Source organism: Nycticebus coucang, chromosome 1 (assembly GCF_027406575.1).
Source record: "Nycticebus coucang isolate mNycCou1 chromosome 1, mNycCou1.pri, whole genome shotgun sequence".
NCBI lineage: Eukaryota > Metazoa > Chordata > Mammalia > Primates > Lorisidae > Nycticebus > Nycticebus coucang.
The window spans coordinates 161,849,202-161,861,754 of record NC_069780.1 but is presented as its reverse complement, the minus strand read 5'-3'; the positions used below and the strand labels follow the sequence as shown (position 1 = coordinate 161,861,754).

The 12,553-nt window shown below is 35.7% G+C and overlaps 1 protein-coding gene across 3 annotated transcripts in view; it reads right to left on the bottom strand.

Moving 5' to 3' along the window:
- C6 (complement C6) overlaps positions 1-12,553 on the bottom strand; it is a 101,712-nt gene that overhangs the window by 78,437 nt on the left and 10,722 nt on the right. For all 3 annotated transcript variants that reach the window (XM_053591624.1, XM_053591633.1, XM_053591640.1), the window contains exon 5: positions 8,301-8,442. In XM_053591624.1, the coding sequence (XP_053447599.1) occupies positions 8,301-8,442 (142 nt within the window). The remainder of the gene's footprint in view (positions 1-8,300; positions 8,443-12,553) is intronic.

The window sequence follows — 12,553 nt, the reverse complement described above, 5'->3', positions numbered from 1 at the left end:
TTTTCAGTTTAATGAAGTCCCATTTGTTTATTTTTGTTGTTGTTGCCATTGCCATGGCAGTCTTCTTCATGAAGTCTTTCCCCAGGCCAATATCTTCCAGTGTTTTTCCTATGCTTTCTTGGAGGATGTTTATTGTTTCATGCCTTAAATTTAAGTCCTTTATCCATCTTGAATCAATTTTTGTGAGTGGGGAAAGGTGTGGGTCTAGTTTCAGTCTTTTACATGTAGACATCCAGTTCTCCCAACACCATTTATTGAATAGGGAGTCTTTCTCCCAAGGTATGTTCTTGTTTGGTTTATCAAAGATTAGGTGGTTGTAAAATGTTAGTTTCATTTCTTGGTGTTCAATTCGATTCCAAGTGTCTATGTCTCTGTTTTTGTGCCAGTACCATGCTGTCTTGACCACTATGGCTTTGTAGTACAGACTAAAATCTGGTATGCTGATGCCCCCAGCTTTATTTTTGTTATAGAGAACTGCCTTAGCTATACGGGTTTTTTTCCGGTTCCATACAAAATGCAGAATCATTTTTTCCAAATCTTGAAAGTACGATGTTGGTATTTTGATAGGAATGGCATTGAATAGGTAGATTGCTTTGGGAAGTATAGACATTTTAACAATGTTGATTCTTCTCATCCATGAGCTTGGTATGTTCTTCCATTTGTTAATATCCTCTGCTATTTCCTTTCTGAGGATTTCATAGTTTTCTTTATAGAGGTCCTTCACCTCCTTCGTTAGGTATACTCCTAGGTATTTCATTTTCTTTGAAACTATGGTGAAGGGAGTTGTGTCCTTAATTAGCTTCTCATCTTGACTGTTATTGGTGTACACAAAGGCTACTGACTTGTGGACATTGATTTTATATCCTGAAACATTACTGTATTTTTTGATGACTTCTAGGAGTCTTGTGGTTGAGTCTTTGGGGTTCTCTAAGTATAAGATCATGTCGTCAGCAAAGAGGGAGAGTTTGACCTCCTCTGCTCCCATTTGGATTCCCTTTATTTCCTTATCTTGCCTAATTGTATTGGCTAGAACTTCTAGCACTACATTGAATAGTAAAGGTGACAGAGGACAACCTTGTCTGGTTCCAGTTCTAAGAGGAAAAGCTTTCATTTTGACTCCATTCAGTAAAATATTGGCTGTGGGTTTGTCATAGATAGCTTCAGTCAGTTTTAGAAATGTGCCACCTATGCCTATACTCTTCAGTGTTCTAATTAGAAAAGGATGCTGGATTTTATCAAATGCTTTTTCTGCATCTATTGAGAGGATCATGTGATCTTTATTTTTGCCTCTGTTAATATGGTGGATAACGTTTATAGACTTGCGTATGTTAAACCAGCCTTGCATCCCTGATCAAGTGTATTTCTATACATTAGCAATGAATAATCTGAAAATAAACTTAAAACAATTCCATCTACAATAGCATCTAAAGGAATAAAATCCTAAGGCATTTATTTAACAAAAAACTAATACTTTTATTCTAAATGTATAAACAACTGTTAACATATTAAATAAGATCTAAGTAATTTGAAAGACATTTCATATTCATGTTTATACTGTTTATAAATACTTGATACTGTTAATATAGCGATACTTCATGAATTGACCTATAGATTTAAAATAACACATTATCAATACTCCAAGTGCTGATTGTCAAGCTGATCCTAAAATTCATGTGGAAATGCAAAACACTCAGAATAGTCAAGACAATCTTCACAATGAAGGACAAAGTTGGAGAAATTGCACTTTCTGATCTAAAACTTAATTCAAAGCCAAAATAATCAAGACAGTGTGCTACTGGCATGAAGATAGATATAGAAGACAATGCAACAGAACTGAGCTCAGAAATGAATCCATAAAACTATGGTCAATGGATTTCCAACAAAAGTACCAAAACAATTCAATAGGGAAAATAGTCTCCCTCTCTTTTTATTTTTAATAAATAGTACTGTAACAACTTGATGTTCAAGTTCAAATGAATAAAGTTGGACCCCTTTCTCACAAAATATTAACAAAATTAGATCATTAAGTTAAGAGCTAAAACCATAGAATTCTTAGAAGAAAACATAAGACTAAATCTTTGTGACTTCAGGTTAGGCAAAGTCTTCTTAGACGTGACACCCAAAAGCACATAAAAGAAAAGAAGAAATAAGTGTATTGAATTTCATCAGAATTAAAAAGTCTTGTAGTTTAGAGGACAGCATCAAGAAAGTTAGAAGACAAATAGTAGAAAATATTTGTAAATTATATATTGAATGAGGAACTTAGATCCAGAATATATTAAGAACTTTTAGAAGTAAAGAATGGAAAACAAAAAACTTAATTAAAAAGTGGGTAAAGAATCTGAATATATGAATAGATATTTCTCCAAATGAGATATACAAATGATGAATAAGCATATGAGAAGATGCTCAGCATTATTAGTCATCAAGGAAATACAAATTAAATCCAAAATTAGGTACCATATTTTATGCCCACTAAGATAGCATTAACCAAAAACATGGATTAAAAAGTATTGGTGAAGATGCGAAGAAACTGACTTTTCAACCATACGTAACTGGTAGGAATATAAAATGGTAGGGCCACTTTGCGAAACTGTTGGGAATTTTTCAAAAATTAAACATAGAATTAACACCTTCAATTCCATTCCTAGGTATGTAAACAAGAGAATTTAAAATATATATCCATGCAACCTTCTTCATAAATGTCCATAGTAGCATTACTCATAACAGCCAAGGTAGGAACAAACCAAATGGCCATCAACAGATGAACAGACCAGTATTCTGTCATTAAAGGGAATGAAGTACTGACATATATTTTGTGCGGATGGACTTATCTCCTTAAAATTATGTTTTAGAACTTTCTTTCATTGAAACATAATTTACATATTTTTGAAGTACATAGTGATGCTTCAGTATAATGAATGTAGAGTGATAAAATCAGGGTAATTAGCATATCCATCAGCTTAAACATTTATCACTTGTATATGTTTGGAACATTCAAAATATTTTATAACTATTTAAAGATATATAACAAATTGTTGTTAGCTATAGTTAGCTATTGTTAGCTATAGTGCCTCTTATCTAACCGTAATTTTTGTTCTTTAACCAATGTCTCTCTATCCATCCCCTTCTCCCTATCCATCCTTGTTTTTTGTAACCGCTATTTTCAAGTCTACTTTTATGATATCATTTTTTTTAATCTTCCAAATATGGATAAGAACATACAGTATTTATTTTTCTAGCCCTGGCTTACTTCATATAATGTCCTCCAGGCTTATTCATGTTCATTGAATGAAAGGATTTATTCTTTTTCATGGATGAATAGCATTCTATTTTGTATATTTATACCATATTTCTTTATTCATTTATCTGCTGATGAACCCTTAGGATGATTCCAAATCTTAGCTATTGTAAATAGTGCTACAATAAACACTGAGATGCAGATATCTCTTCAATAAACTGATTTCCTTTTCTTTGAATATAAGCCCATTGTAACTGGAATGAGATGATATCTCATTGTGGCTTTAATTTGCATTTCCTTGATTAGTGATGTTGAGCATGTCTTCATATATTTATTGGCCTTTCATAAGTCTCCTTTTGAAAAATGTCTATTTGATCCTGCAATCCCATTACTGGGCATCTACTCAGAAGAAAAATATCATTTTATCATACAGAAATTTGCACTATATTGTTTATCACAGCTCAATTTGCAATTGGAAATATGTGAAGACAACCTAAATGCTCAGCAACCCAGGAATGGATTAATAAACTGTGGTATGTGTGTGTGTGTGTGTGTATATATATATATATATACCATGGAATACTATTCAGCCATAAAAAATGGAGATCTTAATTAATCTTTGTATTAATCTGGATGGAGTTGAAATACAATCTTATTAGTAAAGTATCATAAGAATGGAAAGCAAGGCTTTGTGTCTTAGCTCAGTGGCTAAGGGCGCCAGCCACGTACAACCAGCTGGTGGGTTTGAACTCAGCCTGGGCCTGCCAAACAACAATGACAACTACAATCAAAAAATAGCCAGGCATAGTGGCAGGTGCCTGTAGTCCTAGCTACTTGAGAGGCTGAGGCAGGAGAATTGCTTAAGCCCAAGAGTTGGAGGTTGCTGTGAGCTGTGACGTCACAGCACTCTACTGAGGGCGACAGCTTCAGATTCTGTCTCAAAAACAAAACCAAAAAAAAAAAAAAAAAAGAATGGAAAGCAAGTATCCAATATACTCAATACTAATGTGAAGCCAGTAGGTAATCCAATATATACCCACACAAGAAAAAATGCAATGAAATTCAAGATGGGAGAAGGGCCAGGGGAGAGGAGGAGAGAGGTAGGTTGGTAGCCTCCCACTTAAAGGGCACAATGTAAAGGTATATGGCACACCTCCTGGAGGTGGGACAGAACTACAAGAGGGACTCTACCTAACAAACATAAACATTGTAACCTAATTGTACCTTTACATTAATATGAAATAAAAAGTCTCTTCAGTTTTTTTGCCTATTTTTAATTGCATTATTATTATTACTTTTTTGCTGTTGAATTGTTTGCATTCATTACATATTCTGGATCATTGGCCCTTGTTGGATGAGTTGTTTTCAGATATTCTCTCCCATTCTGTAGGTTGTCTTTTCACTCTGCTGATTATTTCCTTTGCTGTACAGAAGTTTTTTAGTTTGCTGTAATCCTATTTGTCTATTTAGCTTTTGTTGCCTGTGCTGTTGAGGTCTTATCATTATATATTTCCCCATTTTCACAGGCCAATGTCTACAGTGTTTTTCCTGTTTTTTTTTTTGTGACAGTTTTATAGTTTTGGGTTTTACATTTAAATCTTTAATCCACTTTGGGTTGATTTATATATAAGGTGAGAGATAAGGGTCTAGTTTCAATCTTTTCAATATAGATGTCTAGGTTTCACATCACTATTTATTGAAGAGATCATCCTTTTCCCAGTGTATGTTTTTGGCTCCTTTGTTGAAAATCAATTGAGTGGAATTTGTCCATTTCCATTAAGTTTTTTTAATTTGTTGGTGTATTGTTCACAATAATCTCTAATGAGTCTTTGTATTTCTGTGGCATCAGTTGTGTGTATGTGGATGAATCTTAAAAACATTATGCTAAGTGCAAGAAGGCAGACACAAAAGGTTACATATTGTAGGATTCCATTTATATGAAAGGTCTAGGCTACAAAAAATTCTTTCTACATGCAGAAGGGGAATTAGTGGTTGCCTGGGGACAGGAGTGGGGTAGAAAGAGGAAATAAATGGAGTCTGATCTTTCATATGCACAGAAGTTTCATTTTGGAGATGTTGAAATGTTCTAAAATTATAGTGCAGTCATGGTTATATAAGTCTGTAACTAAACCAAAAACAATTGAATTGGCAAATCTTATGGCTTGTAAATTTTATCTCAGTGAAGCTGTTTTCAAACAGCAGTGCTTCCTTTGGGTTCTCTTAGATGCAGATTATACTCACAGATCTGCAAGAACAGTTTGGGAGTTTAGGGTTAGTTTTCATCCACATTTTTATCAATGGGCATTTGTGAGAGGAAGTAGGAGGAGCTAGTCTGGATAGAACTTTCCAAACTATCTAACATGACAAACACAGATGTTTAAGGTTCATTAATTTTCATTTTCTAAGAGTGATCAATGAAAAAAAAAAAAGAACTCTCAGAGCAGCATCTGTGTCTCAAAGGGGTAGGGCACCGGTCCCATATGCTGCAGGTGGCGGGTTCAAACCCAGCCCCGGCCAGAAATTGCAAAAAAAAAAAAAAGAACTCTCGACCTCATACTGCCTTATTTTATGTACCTATATTTGTCACAAATAAGAAAGAGCTTGAATAAAATGGCTCTCAAGTCATGAGAATCTATAAAAATGACAGCTGTTTGCAGAGAGCCTGAAGATGGATATTATGGGTGAGTTTCCATCAGGGCAGGCCTGGGGAATCTTTTAGGTGCTGAGGAACTGGGCAGCTCCATTCTTTCCTCTCCCTTCTGAGATGTTTACATTGACTTTAAATATTTTGGTGCTTCAAATACACTATTTCCCTTAATACTTTAGGCTTCTGAAGTGTTTTTTTATCTGATCTGATTTGTGTGTCATATTTTGTAACATTTTGAATTTCACTAAAAATATGTAAATTAAAAATATATATGTGTGTATACATGCAAGTGTGGATACAGGTACTTTGGCTGAGCATGAGAAAAAACAGTGCTGTTACTGCCTGATTCTTGCTTTATGTTTAGGACCTATTGGCTCATACTCCTTGTTAATTTTTTTTCAAGGAGGAGAAATACTATTTAAAGAGAGGAATGGACACTTGGGAAACTATTTTTTTGTGGGAAGAAATAAGTTGGGGAGCAGGGTATAGAGAAGAGACAGAGATGATAAAGCCAGCATATTGGAGAGAGATTACAATAAGCAACTCTCAAAAATCTCAGTCCCTGGGGAGGTAAGGAAAGGACTGGCTGTCCCCATCTAGCAGGCTTTGCTCATTTCTGAGAATCCTTGGGACAACAGCTCTGGTTGGCAGAGGGCCACACAGTCCTTCTGCCAAAGTACACATAGCATGTGGTCCTCCCCATCTGTAACTCTAAAGTCTAGACCAAATGAACAAGAGGTGAGTTTGTAATGTCACTTTTCAACAATCAGAGCATTAGCAAATGTGATTATCAGTAGGAGTATTTGGCCGATGTTTTCTTCTGGGAAAGGAAGAGAAGGAAACTATTTCTGCACATTAGTAAGAACACAATGTTGAAGCACTCTCACTGAAATCATCCCTAAGTAGGAACTCTTAGGACAGAACCTCAAATCATTGGTAGTCATCCAATGTATGGATAAGGAAACTGAGACCCAGAAATGTTCAATAACTTGTCTGTGGTGTAGCGAGTTAGTGCCAAGCTATGTCTAGAACCCAGTTTCTCTTACTTTTAGAGTAATAACTCATCTGTTTCACTGGTGACCTTGAGTTTGATTCAATGGCTTCTGGGTTTTATTCAAAATCAAAGGAGGTTGTATTTAAAATTGTGACTGTTTGTCTTTCATGCCTCGAGGTTTCATATGGTGCAATTCTGGCAGCATAGATTTTTAAAAGTCCAATATTAAGCAAGAGAAGCAGATGGGAAGCTATCTGCCTTCTGGCCAAAAATTGAAGTGAGGTTTCTTTTTCATGGGAATGCTAGGGTACAGGAGATTCTCCTTAGTGATTTCTCTTATTCTTCCAACTAAGGCTTAGTTCTTCTGTCTTCATTGCCTTTTCTTATATTTCCTAAAGTATTTTAAGCCATTGGCTTAATCTGATGAATTTAGAACCCCTTGCTCAACTCCCAATGCCCTCATAACCAGATATTTCTGAAATAGGAACATTAGAATTTCTGAGAACTGTTCAAAGATAGGACTGCATGGTGTGTGAAGAGTTCTTCCAGGATGTTCTTATCTTTAAGATTTGTGTTGTCCTGAATCAGCATGAAAAGGAAATAAACTGGATTTTGAAGTCTGGGTTTAAATCCTGGTTTCACCATGTACTACTTGGTAGTCCTGGACAAGTTCTTTAAACTTTCTGAGAATCAAAAAAATTTGTAAGTTGTAACCAGATAGTAATATAGGTCTGACCTTCTGCCTTTAAACCCTATTGACCTACCCATACATTATATGTTCATGGGAGCAGATGCCCTAGCTATATTCACTTCACCTCTTACTCTTTTACTATTTTCAATAATAATATTGTTTATTAGGCCCCGCCCCCTTTTTTAATATATTCATTTAACTCCTTTCCATTTATTGACTCTGGGCTTGTTTTTTTAATACCAGAACACTGCTTTTGTTTCTGTAGTGTTCTAACTTTCAAGACACCCATAAGTATACTCTTCTAATATCTTTTTTCCCCAATTTCCTCTCGACATTTCTAAGTAGTTACTCATCCATTCAAGGTCTAACTCCAGAAATCCACCCTTGCACCTCCCAGCTTGTCTGGCTTCCCACCAGTCTGCCCTGATCCATTCCAGAGCTTTCTGAGGGATGTATGAAAAATAAAACTAGCAATGTTTATGAAGGGCCCATAATATCACCTAACATAAAGTAAATGTGACAATGCCAACTTTTATTCTTACAGTGAGGACTGTGCCCACAGGCTGCCTGGACATGGTAGCTAAGTATCTGAGACAGGGCTGGTGGGAGTAATAAGAAGTTAATGAGGAAGATGGACAATGATGTGTCTTGTTGCTTCATTGATGTTTCTAACTCATTAGTTCAGAGATACATTTTCTCCCCCAAATGATAAAAAGATGTTACATACCCAGCGCCCATCAGCTGTACACCAGGGATGGGATTATACTGCCGCGGACACACTGCCTTTGGCCTTCCACAACCCCTTTCATCTGAATTGTCTCCACAGTCATTTTCCCCATTGCATTCTAACTTTCTGGCAATGCATCGGCCTAGTCAAGAAAAGCAAACAACAACATTGTAACACATTTTCATTTTTAAATATAAATCCTTTAAATTTCAAGGGCAAGTTGAGGATGAATTTTCATTATTGTGGATGAAGATTCAGGAATGTATGTATATGGAAATGAAGTGATAAACTGGTATTTTCCAAGATTACAATAGTTACCATAGAATTACTTAGTTGTCATTGGGTTTATTGTCTTTAACAAGAGAAATAATTCTAGAATCCCATTCCTGTTACAGTGAGCTTGCTATAGAGATCAGGTTCTGTAAAAGAAAATGAACAGTAGGTTCAGAATTTTGTTTTGATCTGGGATGAAAGGCTCAAAGTCACTGTTATTTATTTACAAAAAAAAAATCCATATAATTTTACACATACACACACAGGTGTACCTGCACATACACATCTAGAGATACCACAGTAACATGGTGAATCTCTGAAATTTTATGTTGAGTGAAAGAAATCAAACACGTAAGAATAATCCTATGTGACACCTTCTTATGACATTAAAGAATAAGGAGGGGGCATTAATACCAGAAGAAGGGGGGATATTTTTGGGTTTATGAGAATTTTCTATATTTTGATTTGGGGTTCTTTACTTAGTTATATAATTTGTGAAAGAAATTGCATTCTTGGGATCTGTATGTTTTATTATATACAATTATTTTACTATATCTACTGACTATTTTTTATTAAATATATTTACTATATACTTTACTATGTCAAATTCATGTATATAGTTGATTTACTATATATAATTTAATATGCCTAATTATTTGGGGGGCAACTTAAGGCCTTAGGTAGCACAGTATTAGATCGCAAGTTGAGCGAGTGAATTTAGAAAGTGGTGCAAACCCCACATACTAAAATAATTCTCTTCCCCTTTTGACTTACTGAATTTCATAAGGATTCTTGGAATCAGTGTATGGCTATATACTACCAACATTGAAGTGTTTTATGTGCAGTGAGAGGCCCCCCTCTCCTGCTCCTCAATTTTTTCCCTCTGTTCAGGGATGTTGGCATCTGTGCCATTAAGTATATGTCAGACTCACAATGATTAAATGTTTCACTCAGGTTATCTGGTTGACTATTTTAAGTTGTGATTAGCATCTTACTACAATTATACATGACTGCTTTAACTAAAATGTTTGGTGAAATTGGATATTTTATTGAATTAATTTTATTAATAAAGGGTTACCCAGAAAGCACTTAGTTTCAACTCTTTTGGTTAATAATCTTCACTTAGCCCGACTTGGTCGCTCATTACTGTAATCCTGGCACTTTGGGAGGCTGAGGTGGGTGAATTCCTTGAGCTCAGGCATTTGAGACCAGCCTGAGCAAGAGTGAGACTTCATCTCTACTAAAAAAAGAAAGAAAGAAAGAAAGAAAAGAAAGAGTAGATGGGTATTGTGGTGGATTCCTATAGTCCCAGATACTTGGGAAGCTGAGGCAAGAGGATTGCTTGAGCCCAAGAATTTAAGGTTGCTGTGAGCTATGATGCTACCACACTCTACCCAGGGCACAGAGTGAGACTCTGTCTCAAAACAAACAAAAAATCTTTGATGAAGACAGATGAATGGCTAACAAACATTTGAGAAAATGCTCATGGTCCCTGATCTTCAGAGAAATGCAAATCAAAACCACCATGAGATTACCACCTAACCCCAGTGAGAATAGCCTGCCATGACCATATAAATGATCACATGAAAAAAAAAAAATAAATGGTCACGTGAGACACAGTTTGACAATACACACTGCAAGAGGTGAGGCTAACCATAGGTGCAAGATAGCACTGAGCACTTCTTGCAGAATTCTTTTATTGAGAAGATACGTAATGGGCAGAAAGATTGCTAAGCAAAGACATGCAGGGGTTGTGTGCTCAGGGAAATGATCTCATAGGTGCCAAGAGAGTATGTACTCGATGAAATGATCTCCAAGGGTGGTAAGAGAGTATATGTTTAAGGAAATGATCTTCAAGGGTGGCAAGGGAAATGATCTCCAAAAATACTGCATGCAATTTTTCTCCACTAATCCTTCAAGTAACTGCCATAAAATGCTTAATGTTTAACATCAGCTTTACTACTACAGACTGAACTTTGCTCCTCCAAGATTTCTGAGTTACTTGGTGGCTTGCCTTCTAAGTCACAAGAGATTTCCAGGCTTGCCAGGAGAATGCCTTCTTCTCAGTAATTCCTCATATGAGTTACAATATTGCTTACTGTTGTAGCAAGTATGATGTTTAATTCTCTATAATAGTCCACATCACAAAGTCTCAAAGCTGCACATGCTGGTGTGGATGTGGAGAGAAGGGAACACTTTGACACTGCTGGTGGGACTACAAAGTAATACAACGTTTTTGCAAGGAATTTTGGAGAATCCTCAAAGAACTCAAATTAGACCTCCCATTTGATATTGCAATCCCATTACTAGGCATCCACCCAGTAGATTAAAAAAAATCATTTATCATAAGGATATGTGCATTAGACTGTTTATCTCAACTCAATTACAACTGCCAATATGTGGAACCAATCTAAATGCCCACCAGCCCAGGAATGGATTAATAAGCTATGGTATATGTATACCATGGAATACTATTCAGCCATTAAAAAAGATGGAGACCTTACATTTTTTGTATTAACCTGGATATAGTTGGAACACATTCTTCTTAGTAAAGTAACACAAGAATGAAGAAGCAAGAATCCAATGTACTCAATTCTAATATCAAGCCAGTAGATGATCTAATACATTGCATAAGTGAAAAACCTAAATCAATTCGAGGTGAGGGGCAGGGGAATGAGGGAGCGGGAAGAGGGAGGTAAGAAGAGGTACGGGGATTATGGTGTATGGCACGCCTCTTGGAGGTGGGACACAGCTATAAAAGGGACTTTACCTTACAAATGCAAACAGTGTAACCTAATTCTTTGTACTCTCAATGAACCTGAAACAATAAAAAAAAAGAAGAAGAAGAAAAAAGAAACCTCACTTAGAAGGTAGAGAGCAATGAAAATAATTGTTTTTCTTTGATTATTCAAGATCTTGTATCATGTCTGAAGTGCTATTTTAAAGAATTATAACTATCAATGCTGTAATCATACAAGACTTAAAATATAATATAGAAAGACTTGAATTTCTGTCAACTCCAAGATATAAGCTGAAAGATGTTCTTTTTAAACAATGCATTTCTAGTTTCTGTTTCTTTTTCTTTTTTTTTGGTAGAATACCATGGGGATTTTAGTTTGAAACAGGGAGAACTTTTTTATTAAAAGGGAACCTATGTATACATTATAATTTTAAAAAGTTTGAATCTAGCATCAATGAATTTAAGCAACAGCTATTTTTTTATATTTTTACATTAGAAAATCATGTTTTATTAGATAGAGGTAAGCATGTATGTTCAGGGTACAGTTCTCATTAATCCAGCTTTGTGAGCAAATTCCTGGAAATGTGAGAATATAAGGAATTCTATTCTTTTGATACTTGTAGAGATATCAGGGATGGCCTCTTAGCAAGGGCAGGGGTGAAGGAAAGAGGATATATCTTGAGTAATGTTTAAGAATACATGACAGAAGTGATATAGGCCTGCTAGGATATGGCTGAGAATGATTTTGTGCCCGAAAAACTCAGTGCACTGGCAACTACAAGGGAGAGAGCCTGGAAGCCATAAATAACAAAGAAAGAATGGGAAAATTAAGGGCACTTTGAATATTGCAGGATTAGCGGAAGTCAGCATGCTAGCCAGCGCGTGCACATAGACACATACTTGGAGCTTTGCAATCATCTAGAAATTACATACATTTTTCCTGTCTACTTGAAGTGATTTGTGTTACTGCCATGACATATCTTTATAATCAGCTGAACATTCTCTAGTCTCTTACAGTTAAAATTAGGACTTTGAAAGAGAAGTTAGCACAATGCATGGGAATTAGTCTCATTGATAATTTTCAAAATCCATGGATACCTTAACACATTTGGTTTTGGGGAACTCTTGGGAGACTCTAGACAACAGTCAGGGGAAAGGGAGGAAGGCGAATCTTCCTGGAACAGATAGTTCCAGTATTGAGGGCTACACATCTTCTTGAGTCAGGTGGTCATCTATACAA